At 42.3% G+C, this 18363-nt stretch overlaps 1 protein-coding gene across 3 annotated transcripts in view; it reads left to right on the top strand.

Annotated features, from left to right (window-relative positions):
* The window catches only part of Fam120c (family with sequence similarity 120 member C), a 131513-nt gene extending 117810 nt beyond the window's left edge, over positions 1 to 13703 (top strand). For all 3 annotated transcript variants that reach the window (XR_013048041.1, XM_006993977.4, XM_015987493.3), the window contains 3 exons: positions 4631 to 4769; positions 5157 to 5214; positions 9497 to 13703. Coding sequence is in view for 2 of the 3 variants with exons in the window: in XM_006993977.4 (XP_006994039.1) it covers positions 4631 to 4769; positions 5157 to 5214; positions 9497 to 9748 (449 nt within the window). In the remaining variant the exon portion in view is untranslated. The remainder of the gene's footprint in view (positions 1 to 4630; positions 4770 to 5156; positions 5215 to 9496) is intronic.
* Positions 13704 to 18363: the final 4660 nt, after the last annotated feature.

An 18363-nucleotide genomic window follows, 5' to 3' on the forward strand; every position in this document is an offset into this window, starting at 1 on the left:
GGAAGTACATCCCAGTACTGGAATATGACAGTTGCTTGATGTAGCTGTATTCACTCTAGAGGTAGACCTGATACACTGCCTACCTTCAGCTCCAAAAGCATGGAAAGAAATCTTATCACCCACACACCCCAAAGAATTACATCTTAGTAGAGAAAACAAGGACATACATGTATATATAAATTATGGTGACTCCCAAGCTTCTGCCTAATAAGGAATACACAAGCATGATTCAGGCAGCTAAAATCTTGATATATTAAATAACCTGCTTCTGGTGAAACACGGCTGTGTGTGTGTGTGTGTGTGTGTGTGTGTGTGTGTGTGTGTGTGTGTGTGTACCAAACCCAGGATTTTAAATATTCTGGGCAGGCATTCTACCTCTGAGCTACATGCATCCCCAGTTCTGAACCAGGGTATTTCAATAGGGATATTTTAACATGAAATAGCAAGAATCTGTCATCAGGTGAGTGTATCTTTGCTGTTGAACATGTGTATTGTGTGTTGTACCTCCATTTTAAAACAATAAAGCTGGAAGTTGAACTTAGTCTTTTAGGGTCACAAAACTCAGCAGTTATATTTAGCTCAAGGGTAGGCTTACATGAGCAGTATGGAAGTCAGGCCCTGCTGTGGAACAATCCTTTTCGACACTATGAATATGTATTATTCTCATTGGTTAATAAAAAGCTGACAGGTGGGTAGCTGGGCAGAAAGGTGGGAAAGCCAAACTAAGAATGATGGGAAGAGGAAGAACAGAGTCAGGGGTCACCAGCTAAATGCAGAGGAAGCAGAGGATGAATGTGCTATGCTAATGAAGGTACTGCCACATGGCAGAGTGTGAATAAGGAATATGGGTTAACTTAAAATATAAGAGCTAGTTAGTAATAAGCCTGAGCTATTGGCTGAGCATTTACAATTAATATAAGTCTCATGTGGTAATTTGGAAGCAGCTCCCAGGACAGGAAAACTCCACCTACAAGGCCCCTGTGTAGTCAAGTCTTACAGACTAAGGAACCAACCATTCCATCTCTTTAAGCTGACTTAACTGATCTCTGTTGTGTGTGTGTGTGTGTGTGTGTGTGTGTGTGTGTGTGTGTGTGTGTTGACTGTATTGTGTGTTTCTCAGAAGATGCCTTAATTAAGGCCAAGTTCTTGGGAAATTCTTACCATTGCCTAAACTAGTGATGGATCACAGAAGCCTCCTGCCTGTGCTTCCTGCCTTTCTGAAAGGACACGATAAAAATCACCAAGTGCAGCTGGATGTTGGTGGTACAGAATTTTAATCAGATCACTTGGGAGGCAGAGTCAGGTGGATCTCTGAGTTCAAGGCCAGCCTAGTCTACAGAGTGAATTCCAGGACAGCTAGGGCTACATAGAGAAAACCTGTCTCAAAAAAAAAAAAAAAAAGTAGTAAACCCTTAGGATCTCACTTTCATATAAAGATTATGATGGCTTTTTGGGGTTATTTTTATTTGTTTTGCTTTTTTGGTTTTTCAAAACATGGTTTTTCTATGTAACAACTCTGGCTATCCTAGAACTCACTTTGTAGACCAGGCTGGACTCTAACTCAGAGATCTGCCTGCCTCTGCCTCCTGAGTGCTGGGATTAAAGCCATGTGCTACCAGCACCAGGCATATGATGGCTGATTTTAACTGTCAACCTAATGCAACCTAGAACTGGGAAGAGAGTCTCAATGTGGAACTGTCTAGATTAGGTTGACCTACAGGTATGTTTATGGATAATTGTCTTGGTTGCCTTAGTTGGCATGAGGAAGACCCAGCCTGAAACTGGGCAGCACCATTCCCTGGTTTGGGGCCCTGGGCTGCATAAGAGTAAACTCCCCAAGTGCTAAGCATGCATGCATACATTCTCTCTGCTCTTGACTGTGGGTGTGGTGTGACTAGCTGCTTTAAGTTCTTGCCACTTGGATTTCTCTGCTATGATGGAACTGTGAGCTAAAATGTATTCTTTCTCCCACAGTTTTTTTTTTCAGGGTATTTTATTACAGCAACAGAAAGGGAACTAGAACAAGAGGCTAAGTGTGTAAAGTGTTCTTGACCTCTGGATTCCATGTGCTAAAAGACCTTACCAGAACTCCCAATTCATTGTTATTTTAGTGATTTTTTTTTTGACACAGAGTGTCATGTAGCCTAGGTGGCCTTGAATTCCTGATCCTATTGTCTTTAACTTCTAAGTGCTGGGATTACAGGCATGTGTCACCATGCCCAGCTAGAACTTTCTTGCTACCTTATGAAATTCAACCGTGTTCATGAACGCACACACAATTGCAATCTCCTGTCTTCAGGAGGTAATCATGTCATCTTGTCTTGAATTGTTCCTGGTTTTTATAACTGTTATGGTTCATTTTTGTTGCTATCCTTGTGGTTGTGACCAAATACCTAACAGGACAGGGAGATTTTAACTAATGTTTTAAAGAAATACTGTATATCATGGCAAGGAAGGCTTGTGGGCTGGTTTGTTTTCTTTTGTTTTTGTTTTAAGATTTATTTATTATGTATACAGTGTCTGCCTGCATGTATGCCGGTATGCCAGAAGAGGGCGCCAGATCTCATTACAGATGGCTATGAGCCACCATGCAGTTGCTGGGAGTTGAACTCAGGACCTCTGGAAGAACAGCCAGTGCTCTTAACTTCTGAGCCATCTCTCCAGCCCTGTTTTCTTTATGTTTGTTGATCTTTGTGAATCTGGAAGCAGAGAACTCAGGCCAGAAATGGGGCCAGTTACAACCCTCAAAGCCTAACCCCCCAGTAGCACACATCCCCCAAATAAGGTCAACCTCCTAAAGGCCCCACAACCTCCCCAAAAGCACTGCCATTTGAGGACTGACTGTTGAAACATAGAAACCTGTGGGGCATATTTCATATTCAAACTGCCACACTCTTCTAACCAGACCAGCATTAACTTGTTGCAATCTTCCTGCTCCTGTCTCCTGAGTGCTGGGATTGGGGCTATGCACCATGATCATCATCAAGTCTTAGCTTTTTAATTTTATATATATATATATTTTCATATAGTTTACTCATCTGGCTAATCCTTGATTGTATAATGAGGCACATTTGTATGGAAAGTGGATTTGACCTAGAATTTTCTAATAAGTACATTTTAAGAATTCATTTGAGGGCAGAGAAGAGAAGGTATGGAGAAGGATAACTAACACTAAAGCCTTTGACAAAGCCTTATGGAAACCCACTACTATAGAAGTTTCCTAAAAACATATACATGTATAAAAAAGAGTTTAAGTGGAGTTACCCTATAATTGGGGAGTAATTCCTCTCTCATACAACAACTATCCAACATAGGCTAGCCAACAAGAAGTGCGTTGCCAGATTTGGGTCACTTCTTTACATGTTGTTGGTCAGTGGGGTCCCCTGGAGTCCCAAAACAATGCAAGGTATTGCTGTTGATTTTGGTTACCCAGACCCTTTTACTCAACATACCACATACTTGAGTCATAGCACATGCAGAAATTAAACCAGTACCAACTTGAAAGCTTCATCTCTCCTAGCTGTCTTCATAGTGCTGGAAGATGCTATGCAGACTGCTGGGCGAGAAGAGGAATCAGCAGTCTTACCCAGCTATGACCCCTGTAAGCTAAAATAGTGACTGGCTCGGCAGGATATTGTGGGAGTAACCAACTACTTTCTGACTGGATTTACTTACTACTATTATTCTTCCAAATGGACATAGGTTAAACTGCTCCATGAGTACTTATCTTTACATCTATAGGTTAGTGCATCTGCCAACCCTCATCAGAGAAGCTTCTATTTGCAGTAGATAGAAACTAATACAGAGACCCACGACTAGTCAGTGTGAAAGAATAAGACAATGCCCAGTTCTCAGCCCTAACTGGGACATTTATATCGTGCTCTCTTTCCCCAAGTCTTAGGAGTCATTGCAGAAGAGGGAACAGAAAGATTGTGAGTGACTGCTGTGAAATACTGTTTTCTGGACATGACAGGGCTATTGCACACATGAACTCACAGTGGCTATGATTGCATGCCCATGACCTTCACAGGATCAAGCTAGGCAAAAATCCCCGCATGGACCGGGGAAGGGGCCATGAGGTCCATCCAGCTGAGTGGTTGTTGGCAACCAATAGCTCCTGGAGGAGGAAGAGTCAGTTTTCTTCAGGGATGTGGCCTCAGAAGCTTCCCATGCTCCGGTACATGGCCCTCCACCCATTCACATGCTTGCAGCACTAAGTGGATTCAGTGGTTTGGTTTTTTTTAAAGAAGGTGAAGTTGAAAGAGAAAGGTGATGAGAAGGATAAGTGATGACTTACAGTGGAAAGGAATGGGGTGAAAGGATTGAACAAAACACATATGCATATATGGAAATTCTGGATTTTTTAAAAATGGAAAAATGTATCTGGGGCCGGCAAAAGCATTTTTTAAACAAATTCCTATTATTTGGCAGGCTATGCAGTTGAAAAAAAAGATGACTTAGACCCCAGTTATTAACGTGGCTATCGAGACCTTCACTCCCTCCTCTGTCCTTGCTTCCCTCGTTATCACAGTCTTATCCGAGAGGAAGAGGTAGATTGTCTAGTTCTTTTCTTCCAGCTCCTGCCCTGTCTTGCACTTGCCGTTCACCACTGCTCTTCTTCAATCCGCAGGTCTCCATCCAATCCCACCCCAAGGCGGAAAACTGGAAATTGCTGGCATGGTGGTGGGCCAGTGGGCTGGCAGCAGATCTTCTAGAAGTCGAGGATCCTTTGGCATGCAAGTGGTTTCTGTCGGTGGGCCAGGAAAGGGGTATGTACTTGAATAGGTTGCTATGAGCTAGGGTCAGTCCTGGTACATTTAGGAAAATGCTCAGCTATTGAGTCCTTCTGTGAAGGTAAGAGGTATGAATCAACTTTCCATACTTGAAATCAGCTGTAACTCTGGCTCATCAAATGTGTAACAAATGCCCTACTTTTGTTTAAAAAAAAATTAAAAATTATGCTAGAAGACAAGAAATACACAATAATTCAGTGCAGCATAGAAATGATAGGAGGAGAGGTTTGCAGGAGCAGTACTAAAGAGAGTCATCTAAGTTTACAAGACTAAACTGCTTCCTCGAGATGAGTAGTTAACCCAGCAAAGATGGGATTTGGGCTTTACATGTTCTCATGGTCACTTTTCTCCCTCTTGCTAAAGGCATGGAAAAGAACAGGCTGGTAGAGGATCCAAAGGTCACAAAAAAGGAAATAAACAAGTAAGTATCTCTTTTGAGAGTGTCAAGCTGGTTTGACACCATTTGCCCCTTTTGGTTAAATTATAAGAGATTGTGCGAGGCATGGAAAACTGAGCCGTCTTGGGGGGCGTAGGTCTCATGTCTTTTACAGCCATTTGATCTCAGTGCCTACTTCCCAGTAAGCGTTTGTCACCCTAAATTGTTCCCACAGGGCTGCAGAGGCTCTTCCCTTTTTTTCTGAATGAAAGGCCACACAATAGAAACCAGGTACAATGTCCTGAAGACCTGTGCCTAGTGTAGTGTGTGCTGCATCCAGCCAGAAGGGACCAGAGTAACACTAACAACTAGTTTGTCTGCAGCCTGTCTGAGCTTTGCGGGCCCAACAGAGGTGCTTAGAACATTTGACTTTTGCCTTATGGGAGATGGAGCCATTACTATTCTAGTGTGTGTGTGTGTGTGTGTGTGTGTGTGTGTGTGTGTGTGTGTGTTCCTAGAAATTAAACCCAGGGTCTTGCACATGCTAGGCAAATACTCACTGAGATACATCACCAGCTTTTACTTGTGTATGTATGTGCACATGTGTGTTAGGTATGAATGAGTAATACATATGTGTGTGGAGGCCGGAGGTAGAGATCAGTTGTCTTTCTTTGTCCCTTTCCACTTCGCTCCTCTCCTGTCTTCTTCTCTCTTTCTTTCTTTGAAACAGTCTCACTATGTAGTAGCCCTAGCTGACCTAGAACTCTCTGTGTAGACCAGGCTGGCATCACAGAGATCCACCTGCATCTGCATCCTGACTGCTGGGATTAAAGGCTTGTGCCACCATGCCAAGATGTCATCAGATATTAATCCAAAATCTGTTCTCCTGTATACCATCATCCTTCACTGTATCAATAATAAATCCAACTATTAGCTAGGCATAATGGCATACGCCTTTAATCTGAGAATTTGTGAGGCTGAGGCAGGTGGATCTCTGTAAGTTCAAGGCCAGCCTAGTCTACAGAGTGAGCTCCAGGACAGCCAGAGCTACATAATGAGACCCTGTCTTGCAATAAATACCATAAATAAATAAACCAACTATTTAATGTTTGGTTTGGTATTATTTTAAACCAAAAATGGAACTAGAATACTAACCCCTGCCTACACACAAAGCATTCTATAATGCACTCCAAAACCACAGAACAGTAACTTTGGGAATGTTTTGAAGTTTCTCAGTTCCTCCAGAAACTGGTCAATAAGATAGAAAGTGTTGCATGTAGAAGGAAAAGTAGTCACCCAAGAAGACAAGACACCCATAAAGTAGTAGCATGCAGTGTGAAAAACCTTCTATTTTTAGTATGTAAAGAATATTCTGTGATTGACTCATACTAACAAGATCACAGAAATAGCCATGTGGATCTATCCAGAGTGAGTGGCAAATGAATGAGAACCAAGTACTGATTTATGATAAGAAGGAATACTTAAGATGACACATTGCACACATACTCTTTGCCACTCATGTTTACCACATGAAGTCATTGAAACCACATGAGTACCTTGTGGGGTGTTTACTACTTCCCACTTTCAGAAAAACCTGAGGCTTAGAGGGGAGACAGTATCTCACTTCAATGTATCAATCGAGTCAGTTTTCAGAATTGACATTCCATCTTGAGCCAGCTGACTCCAAAGTCCTATACTATATGGAGTCCACTGCAATGGAGCAATTCTGATTGCTAGAGCCAGAATCAGAACCAAGCCAGGTTTTGCTGACTCAAGTGCACATGCTCCGAACCATTATTACCAGAACTTGATTTCTGAAAGGGCAAGTCATGGTATCAGTAATTTGTTTGGGGGCATGAAACAGAAACAGTGAAGTTAGTTACTATTTATTTAGTTCTCCTTTGGTTTGGGGGGTAGAGGCTGGGGGTTTGAAATGGGCTCTTGCCATGTAGCCCATATATTGAGTTTCTAGAGCATGCCAGACTCTAAGTGTTTTACATGGAGTAGCTCATTAAATTGTTGTAGGAACAAAGGAAGTCCACACTGTTCTATTTCATGAGAGGGAGAAGCCAAGGGTGTTAAGGAATCTTCTAGCTCAGAGTACTTCAGCCACTACTACCTTCTCTAGAGGTAAGATGGCCATAGAAATGCGTACATGAACTTCATTCCTACTTAACGCACCTTCTTTGGACACAACTGCTGTCGGCCCTCTTGACAGCCTTGCTGATTTTCCTTTCTCGGACCACCAGCCCCAAATCATGACATGGAGGCTTATTGGTTACGAATGCTCGGCCTTAGCTCATGCTCATTTCTAGCTAGCTCTTATAATTTAAGTTAACCTATTTCCCCTTCGTCTGTGTTTTGCCTTGGGGTTTTTACCTTTCTTTCCTTCTATATGTCCTACTTCCCTGCTTCCTGTGTCTGGCTGCCTGGCGGTTGCCTGGCTGCCTGGCCCCAGGCATTTCCTTGTTCTCTCACCTCCAAACCTAAATTTCTCCTTCTGCTTATTCCCTCTGCCCACTAGTCCCGCCTGCCCCTCTCCTGCCTACCTGTTGACTGTTGAGCATTTTATTAGACCCCCTCAGGTACCTTAGGCAGCAAGGTGAAACAAATGCAACACATCTATCTTTACATAGTTAAAGTAATATTCCACAGCTCTGCTCTTCATGAGTCCTCCAGTAACTAATTGTTCCAGCTTATATAATGCTCATATACAATAGCTCTATCTTCCTAAGTTAATTCCTAGGGCTTGGTGTTACATGTTTTTAAATCCTTAAGTCACTATTCCTTTTTTGTTGAATCCATCAGATGACAAGTTCCACCCATTGGGTAGATTTTTTTTACTAATTCCACTGTATTTTCAGATTCTTAGGCAACACTTCCTAGTAGCCCCTGTGTGGTGTAACTCCTAAAGAGAGATGGCAGGTTCATGGAAAGGAGCTGAGATGAGACTGCTGTTCAGGGGAGCTTTATTAGACAATGGGGCCCTGGAAGGGAAAATGGGACTTCAGCTCCAAAGATGAGCTTTATTGGAAGACATACCATGCTGGCCAAAGGCAGCCATAATAGGGCCTTGAAAAGGGGAGGAGACAAAGAGAGACTGATGAGGGGAGGTTTCCTTTCAAACCTGGAACACAAAGGGGGTTCTGATTCTTAGAGTGTTTTCAGGAGTGTAGGCAAGCTTCATTCATACCAAGTGCCCTAACCTGGCCTGGCCTACAGATAGGATCATCAACTTAGGTGCCAGGTGCCAGGAGAGGAGCCTCAAGGCCACAGTGGAGCATGCTTTCTCAACTGTACTCCAAAGGAGAGCCCCGGGGGGCTCTGACCTGATTTTCGGGGGGAAGGAAAAGGCATCTATAGGGTCTGTGATCAAACACTGTGTTGTACAGACTTTGGAGCAAAGTGATTTAATTTTGCATCAAGTTCTGCCCTTTCAATTCTATAATCTTGGACAACTTGTTCCATATTTCCCTGATTTGTAAAATGAGAAAATTACTGGAGTATAAGGATTAAATAAGATGATATCTGTAAAGAATTTATCATAGACCCTAGAATATAAAAAGCAATTAGTAAAAATTAGTTATTTATAATTGACCAAAATTCAACAGTTATGAGCATCTATTATATCTCATTATAAAGTAAGGCCTAGGCGTGCAAGGGACCTTGGTACATCATTTTGCTTTGTTCGAGCTTCTGTTGTCTTATCCATAAAATGAACTGCAGAATATATGAGCTGCCTAACCACATAGTAACCAGAAGCTGTCACTTTTCCTAGTAACATGACTATTTCTAGTAACAGTCACGGAAAGTCAGCATTATGCTGCAGGCTCACGCAGTTCATGTCATTTCCAACAGCAGAGTATCCGTTTTAAAACTGTGAGATATTGCAGTAGATCTTCTGAGTCCTCCCCATTGTTTTTCTCTTTACTTGTAATTTGCTCTTCTGGTTATCAGTATTTAGTCCGTGTTGTCTGACAGGCGAGCATGTAGAGGCTGACCCACCTAAAATAGATTCCTGGCTGCACCACTGTCTATCTTAAGCAAGTTATTTTAACTTTCCTGTGCCTCCGCTTCCTCATCAGTAAATGGAGCATGATAGTATATACTATTTCAGTCACTCTAAGTATTAGAAAAATACGCTTTAAAGCTATGTGAGTGGCACTTGTGGCGTCATTGTATCATCACTGCTCTTGATGTTCTTAGGATGACCTTTAGGCTTCCTGCTGTTTCTGAAGAATTTCTCAGGCTAACTTATGAACATGCTTGGGGAAGCCCAGGCGGTTTGGGATTACCATTTCCACCAAGTACCTCTTGTTTTTGACAGGGCTCTGCAGATGGAATTTCTAAGTCCGTGGAGCTTCATCCAGGTCGGGCCCGCTCCCAGGTGAATGGAAACAACAGCACATTGATTATGGAAGAGAAGAGTGATCATCTTCCAGCTCCATCACAATGCGCCTTATCCAAAGACAGTACCGTGTGTAATAATGACGACCACTGCCTCCCCGTGAAGAATGGAGAGAAGAACCCTGTGCAGGAGCAAGAGCTAGAAACTGTGGCCCAGCAGAAAGAGGAATGACAAACTGAAGCCAGCTTCACTTGTCAGGGAGAGGAGAAAACTATACTTTTCTGATTCTAGGCCCAAGTTAGAGGAGGATAGAAATGTTTCCCCTAGTTTTAGCCAGGATTTGAAGGGAATACATATTTATTATATCCATCTTTACTTCCCTATCTTCTCTAGCTCCAGACTTAGAGCCTGGGAGATTTCTGCTTAAAGATGACTAGCAACAAGACTAAACTCAGATTCTCAAATCCATAGCACCAGTATTTCCTTCTATTTCCTGGAAGTCTAGAGAGGCAGTGGCTACCAGAAAGCAGATGTTATCCCGGAAGTACGATGGGAACGGTCTGGCTTTGGTTTTCTGAGTATTGAATGTGATACTCATTTATAAACTCAAATGATCAGCGAGGGCTTGAAGGTAAGCTGCCCAGGGCTTCCTGAGCTTTTGTCTTTAAGGTGATGGAAGCTCGGCACCTAGCCAGTCTCCTCCTTTCTCTTTCCCTAACTCGCCTGCCCCAGGATCTTGTGTACCACCTCTAGCTCTGGCCTGACAATCAGATAGGTAGACGTTTTCAGGGAAGTAGACAGTGTTGCTTTGGGTTATTTTATTTAATTTTTTATTTTATATACTTTAAAAAAAAAACTACAATGGCCTTTGTACTGGGAGATTCAAGTGAGTCAGAAAAGTACTGGGCAGATTTTTCCTGCCTCCCAACCAGTGCATTGTTTATAAAATAGAAGCTATGGTGCAGTTCACCCACTATCTGCTGCCCACACTCTAAAAGGGTGGGAATCAATGTTAGAAACTGAGTACAAAAGGGACTCAAAAGACTCTATGTGTGTGTACATGTGTATAGGTGTGTGTGTGGGTGTATATATGAACGTGTGTATCTATATGCATACACATACCCTTTATATAAGAGACAGATCTATTTATCTATACATATTTTATATATATAAATGTGTGTATACAGATATATATACACATACATACATGGTAAAGTTCCAGAAGATTTACTGAATTTCCCAGAAATGCTTCCACTGCTATGGAATGGTGGGTTTCAAAGACCATACTTTAAATCTGAAATCCTTGCTAAGTCACAGCCTATCACACTTACGAGAAGATGGGCTACTCTAAATCAGACACAAAGTACTTTCCAGAGATTGCCTGTTCAGAACAACCAATACTTCACTTTGAACAGAGCCCTCACATCCCATATGGTGAGAACAGGAGGTTGCAATGGGATTGGGAAGAGTTGCACATTTTTATGGAGGTTTGGAGATGGAAAAGGAATAGGAAGTGGTTACCATTTGAAAGGGCCAATTTGGAAGAAATTTCTTGTGGAACTCCAGGATCAAATTGGCTTCAGGCAAGAATTGATTGACATGAATCTAAGGAGGGAAAACTAGCACGGGAACGATGGGGTGGGGAGATGTGAGGAAATTGGACAATTTGATTTTACATGCTAGATCGTTTCATTTACTCATTGACATTTTGACTACAGGATCTTTTCATTTGCTTTGCAAGGAAGATGTCAGAGGACTTGGCCTGGGATTTGAGAAGGATTCTATAAGAGACTCTCAGTCCCTGTGAGGCCAAGATCTGCCCAGGATAAAAAGGCTCTTCCTCCTTGCTGGAGATAATCTTAAGAAAACCTTGATTTCCAGTTTCCCTCATTTTGGGCAGCCAAAATACAAGGGCTGGAAACATGGCTTGTAACAAACTAGTAGTGTATCTTCATTCAGGAATTGAGGCTTCTAGCCACACACATCTCCTTTTGGACTTTGATATTCTTGCCCAAGAAATATCGTTTCTACAAGAATATAACTGACTAGACTCCTAGCAGGGTTCTCTCTTTGGGGGAAAAAAACAACCATGCATCTTAACCTACAACAGATCCTTGGTGATTTTTTTCCAGACAACCAGAAGGCTATGTTTGCTACCTGCCCATTCTGTCTCAAGAAACTAAAATGTCTCGGTGTTTTAGACATGAGTCTAGCCCAGTTTAAGAAAACTGACAATTTTCAGGGGACAGGAGTCCAGGTATGCCTTGCCCCTTGCCCAGACATTTCTTAAATAAACCTAATATAGGTGGCAAGATTATGTACCTGGCTGTATATAACAAGAAAAAGTATACACTTCCTCTTTGAAATGAGCTCCCCTAATTTGGTCCCCTTTCTGATCTTGGATCTGCTCATCCTTTCACAATACCTTGAAGGTTAGGACTTTTATATCCAGTAAGGGAAGGACTTCATAGAAAATGTAGATGGCTTAGAATCACCTTCTGAGCCACAGGATGAATCCTTTGGAGCTCTAAAAGCAACCAGAATCACTGAGTGAGTGAATGGTTAGATATATGGACAAATATTGAATAGGAAGCACTTGGAGTTAAATGGTAGAGTATCTTCAGTTGCTGTTTGTGTGCATCGTGAGTCTGTCTGACACAGTCAGGGGACAGTATTGTTAACTCTCACACCCTTCTCCCAACACGACCGTTTATTTTGTAGCCATTCACCGTGAGAGGTAAAATTGCTGCTTTGACAGAAATGATTCCAGTTTGCCAAAAGACTTGCTTTTCCCCCCTTCCACCAACCTCTGCTTCTCCCTAGCCAGGCCCAGGACGAAACAAGTGGCTTACTTCCAACGTTGGATTTTATCTTGATTCAGTGTTTGAGGTTTGGGAAGTTACAAGAAAGAACTAGAAAGGGTCATGTTCCTAGATTTCAGTGTACCTCCCAAAACACACGATTTAAAAGCCAGGAAAACCAGGGTTCATTGCTGAGAAATGAACGTTTTCTAATTGGAAGACAAATTGCAGACCTTTCCTGGACCCATTTGAGGATCTACTTCTGATTATTACTGGACAAAGTCATGTTGGGAACCCCCGAAATGACTGCTTTACTTTGTAGGGACACAGCAAAAGCCACCCCAAACCTGGTTTTGTATGGCCACTGATCCCCAAAGTCCTGCCGTTCTTCTGCCTTGTGACTTTGGCTCAGCCTGTGCCTCCTACCTTTTTGAAGTGACCAGTCCGGACAGACTTCTGTTCATTTTCATCGTGTTCATTGTATGTGGGTAGGACTTCAGGTAAACTGAAGCCCAAGAAATGGCACTGTCTTTGGCTAGGGACACTTCGTTTTTGCCTCCATCTGGATTTTCTGACATTGTTGGCCAAGTTACCCTATTATTTTCATCACGGAAAAAAAAATACAAGGTATTAGGAGGAGGGCATGCGAAAATGCTTCTGTAGGATAGAAGGAATGAGAGTAGCCCTTTGGGTCTGATGATTCAGTCCTTTGAAACCTTAGAAGGCCCCTGTGGGTGTACAGTGCCACCCTTTCAGCCTCTAGCCGCCCCACCCTTTGAAATGACAGTACAAGTAGACCACAGTTTAAAGTAGTTAGTCTAATTCTACTAAAGGTTTCGTCATTATACTTCTTCACTTTCAGATGCGTATTTCCTAAATATTCTTGGGGTTTTGGGGGGTAAGTTTTCACTCTTCCATTGTGTGTCCCCCTGTCCTCCTTCCCATCACTTCGGCTGCTTCTTTTGTAATGTTCTCTTTTCTTATTGATGTAGTCTGCTGGTACAGATAGCTCAGTGCACCTGTTCCCTTTTAGTGCTGATTATCTTCAGTATTGGCTGAGGATATTTTGATGTTCTAAGAAAATGTCACTTTTTAAAAAAAATCATCTTTTCTAAGTTGAAAGCAAAATTAAACATCCCCTATGCTGGGGTGCCCATTTCAGCTTTTGACATTGTCCCTGTACTTTTATAGATGACTTTTTTGTCTGTGTTGGTAGTAAATAATGGCTAGTGAATTTTCATGTAAATGAAGCAAGTTAAATATTTCAGATTTTATTAATCTCTCATACCCCTGCCAGATCTGATGAATTCATTTTAATTACTTCCCAGAAGGGACTTTCCTCCTACCTTTTATTTTATTCTATTTTTAGACTAACGTACTAGATTAAAAAACAAAAAACAAAAAAAAAACAAAAACAAAAAAAAACTTTAACTGCAAAGAGTCAGTGATTTTTTAGTGCTCCCTGATAAATGATGTTATTGACAAAAGTAATTTCTTTTGTTGTTGTTTTTTTCCTGTGCTCTTGACAGTGTGTTTAGTGGATGGATAACGTATTTCTCTTTGCCACTCCCAGATTCCAAGTTCCCTGCCTTTCGGCCCACCTCACCACAAAAGCTCCATAGTTTATTAATGTAAGTTTGAGTGGCTGCTTCTTGGGGGAAACTGCAGGACTTATTGGAAATGTCTCAGAAAGGGATGAGAATGTCTCAGGAGTTCTGTGATGGAATTTGATCTGTTGTTCTGTTAATGCTGATGGAAAGAAACTTACAGCGCTTAATAAAAGTCTATTCTTTTAGTTTAAAAAATGTAAACTGATTTGGTGTGAAGTTTGCTTTTCCTCCCCCATCTCTGAATCCCTTTCTGCAAATGGAGGATATTCTTGTCACAATTGAGAAATGTTACATAGATTTAAGAGTCTGTAGAGTATCGCGACAAAAAACCCTGTGTGTAAAACATAAAAATGAAGAGCATGTTTGGCTTCCTGGCTAACTTCTTTATTTTGATGTCCCAAAAGCACCTTTGACTCAATATTTTCCAAACTAAACCCATCCGTCCTTCTGAAGTCTGTTTCTCTCCAAACTAGACTATGGGATGTTAACCTAGATTCATCTCTCTCCCTTATTTCTTAATTTTATGACCAAATCTCTTGGTGACACACAGCTGTTTAACTCATTTCTGTCTTCAGTCCTGTGACTTAGGTCAGCCTTATCATATCTCTCCTGACTGTTGCACTTGCTCCTCATTCTTCCTCCTAACAGATAATTGTAAGCAAAGGTACCTTTTCTGCTTTAAAGGCCTGTATCTCTTTTTCAAGTTTATAAGGGTTCTATGGCAGTAGAACGTTAAGGACCATTGCTTTACCCTACCATGCTAATGAGCTTCCAGAATAATATATTCCGGGGCTGGCAAGGTAGCAAGGTGGCTTAGTGGTTAACAGCACTTACTGTTCTTGCAGAGGACCTGGGTTTGGTTCCCAGCATTCAACCATCTGTAATTCTGAAACCAGGGGATCTGAGTCCTTCTGACCTCCAAAGGCACCACCAAGCATGCATTTGGTGCACAGACGTACATGCAGGCAAAACACACACAAAATAAAATGCATAAATCTAAATAGAATAAAACAAAAAAGAGAATATATCCATCTAACACACTGCACAAAACTTCCATGACTCCTGCATTATCTGGCTGACTCTTGACTACTTTTCTAGCCTCCTTTACTTCCTTCCCTATTCCACTGTGGTGAGAATAAAGTTCACTTCTCATTAATTAAGTTGGAAATACCTGGTGTATCACAAGACTTTTCCTGGGGAGATGAAATACCCACTCACAGATAGGGAGTCCACAACAGACCAAAGTATGGAGAGCACCAAAGTTCAACTTAATGAACTTCATGAGTTTTATTGGGGTTACTTACAGGAGGAGAGATGACTCAAAGAGAGCTCTATCGCCAAGGCCCATCCCAACAGGGGCGACAGCTCGCAGGAGCTGGGGACCTGGCGCACACTGCACAGCCTATGGCAGCTCAACAGGCTGGAGAGTGTCCTTTCCGGGTGACTCAGTTGGTCTGAACCTCTTCCAGGCAGCCTGGCTGGTTTCTGCTTCTTCCAGGCAGCTTGACTTGTCAGAGGACTCTCAGCTGTCTTCTTTCTTACTGGTGCCAAAGCACTTTGGGGCATATTCTTTCTTACAATGTAGATTGTAGACTTTTGAAGCAGAAAGGATGCTGGAAAAAAAAGACAAAGCTTGAGTGTAAACGTTCATCCGGAAACAGTATTCATTTAAGTATGTTTTTAAATTGAGCTTTGTGGGGCTACAGAGATGGCTCGGTGGTTAAGAGTACTGGCTGATGGCTCACAATCATATGTAATTCCAGTTTCAGGGGATCTGATATCCTCTTCTGGCCTCCCCAGGTACCACCAGCCACACATGTGGTGGACAGATATACATGCATGCAAAACACTAATACATATAAAAAAAATTTAGGCTGGAGAGATGGCTCAAAGGTTAAGAGCACTAGCTGTTCTTCCAGAGGTCCTGAGTTCAATTCCCAGCAACCACATAGTGCCTCACAACCACCTGTAATGATAACTGGTGCCCTCATCTGGCCTGCAGGCATACATGCAGACAGTACACTGTATACATAATAAATAAATAAATAAATCTTTTTTTAAAAAAGGTTATTCTGGGGTTGGGGATTTAGCTCAGTGGTAGAGCGCTTGCCTAGCAAGCACAAGGCTGTGGATTCGGTCCTCAGCTCCAAAAATAAAAATAAAAAAAATAATAAAATTTAACTAAATTGGTTTTTGAGGCTAGAGAGAGATGACTGAGCAGTTAAGAGCACCAGAACTGCCTGTAACTCCAGCTCTAGTGAATCCTATTCTCTTCCAGCATCCACAGGACACTGCACTCACTTGCACATACCTAGATACACACATAATTAAAGTGAATTTTTAAAAAAACAAATTGGGATTTGGGGACCTGGATCAATGGGTCAGCAGTTAAGAGCATTTAGCAGGGCGGTGGTGGCGCATGCCTTTAAGCACTCAGGAGGCAGAGGCAGGCAGATCTCTTGTGAGTTCGAGGCTAGCCTGGTCTACAAGAGTGAGTTCCAAGAAAGGCGCAAAGCTACACAGAGAAACCCTGTCTCGAAAAACCAAAAAAAAAAAAAAAAAAAAAAGCATTTACTGCTCTTGCAGAGGACCCAGATTTGGTTCCCAGCACCCACGTGACACGGTTCACAATCATCCATAACTACAGTTCCAGGGATCCAATGCCTTCTGCATTCAGGCAAAATACTCATATACATAAAAATAAATCTTTTTGTAAAATTGGGCTTTGGAGAGGACAAAAAGCACTGTGTGACCTTTGAGCAATAGAGAGGTCTTGGAACAGAATCTGAAGCCGAGACTCTAGGGCATCCTTACTACTTCTGCGGAATGACACTGGCTTAGCTGCCCTGAGCACTCTGTGCCATGTATGTAAACATTATAAAAAAGATATAGCCGGGGCTGGAGAGATGGCTCAGTGGTGAAGGGCACCGACTGCTCTTCCAGAGGACCCGGGTTCAATTCCCAGCACCCACATGGCAGCTCACAACTGTCTCTAACTCCAAGATCTGACACCCTCACATAGACATGCATGCAGGCAAAGCACCAATGCAAATAAAATAAAAATAAATTATTTTTAAAAAGATACAGCTGAACCAAGGGGAGGATCAGAGGCCTGCCGAAGCTTGGAAACACTTTAAATGAAAGTCGTTATTTCCAACATACTTTGTCGTATGTAGGTTCCTTATAGGAGCTACAGTTGTCTTTTCCTAGCCTTTCATCTGTGGGTGTTGAGTCTCAGAATCCCACAGTAAGACATCTTAGACATTTGGCTTTTAAAAGTTGCTGTTTATTGGGCCCTGGAAAATGATCTCTAATCCTCAAACAACTCGGCAAAGTAAATTCATCTCCACTTTACATGAGCAAAAACATTCAATTATACCCTACCTCAGACACAGCTAACAAGTAAGAAAAGCGGGTTTGGAAATCTAACTCTGTTTTTTTTTAATGAGGAAATAAAGACCACATAAAAATCGAATGCATGTTAACAGAGTCTTCCTACAAAGTGAACAAAAAGTCACCAGCAAGAAAGTCATCGTTTTTGGCAAATCTCTTCAGTGGCTGACCTGACGGAAGAAGCTGGCTTCTCTTGCCTTTGCAGCCTGTTACAGCGCTGCCTCAGCCTGTGCAAAGCCCTAGCTAGGTTCAAAGCCCAGTACCAAAACAACCACCGGAAACTAATCGTGCACCAGGCAGCTGCCAGGCAACTGTTCTGCCCACTTAGAAGGAGGAGGGATGCAGCTCCAGACTTAGCATCAGGGAGGCTCAGGCAGGAGGATCAGAAGTTCAAGGTTATCCTCAGCTACAGACAGTGAGTTGGAAGCCCTCCTGAGATATGAGACTGTTAAAAAATAAAAGTGGGCCGGGCGGTGGTGGCGCACGCCATTAATCCCAGCACTCAGGAGGCAGAGATAGGCGAATCTCTGTGAGTTCAAGGCCAGCCTGGTCTACAGAGCAAGATTCAGGAAGGGTGCAAAGCTACACAGATAAACCCTGTCTCGAAAAACCAAAAATAAATAAATAAATGAAATAAAAAATAAAAGTGGAAAAAAATAGTGATATTTGGATATTATAAAAACAACTCTGGGCTGTGCACAGGAGGTGTGGGCAGCGTTCCCCCACCATCATTGGTTTTGCTAAGAAAAGAACCCAGACGAGCCAGACCATGGTGGTGAACACCTTTAGTCCCAGTATTTGGGAGACAAAGGCAGGTGGATCTCTGAGTTCTAGGCCAGCCTGGTCTACAGAACAAGCTCCAGGAGAGCCAGGGCTACAGAGAAACCGTCACACACACACACACACACACACACACACACACACACACACACACACACACACAATTACCCCCTGTGAAACAGGAATGCTGATGAAAGAATAAGACCCCAAAGCAAAGGACACAGAGCTCATGCGGCACCTATGCTGCAGAGTGGACTGGCGA

This window comes from Peromyscus maniculatus, chromosome X, assembly GCF_049852395.1.
Source record: "Peromyscus maniculatus bairdii isolate BWxNUB_F1_BW_parent chromosome X, HU_Pman_BW_mat_3.1, whole genome shotgun sequence".
NCBI lineage: Eukaryota > Metazoa > Chordata > Mammalia > Rodentia > Cricetidae > Peromyscus > Peromyscus maniculatus.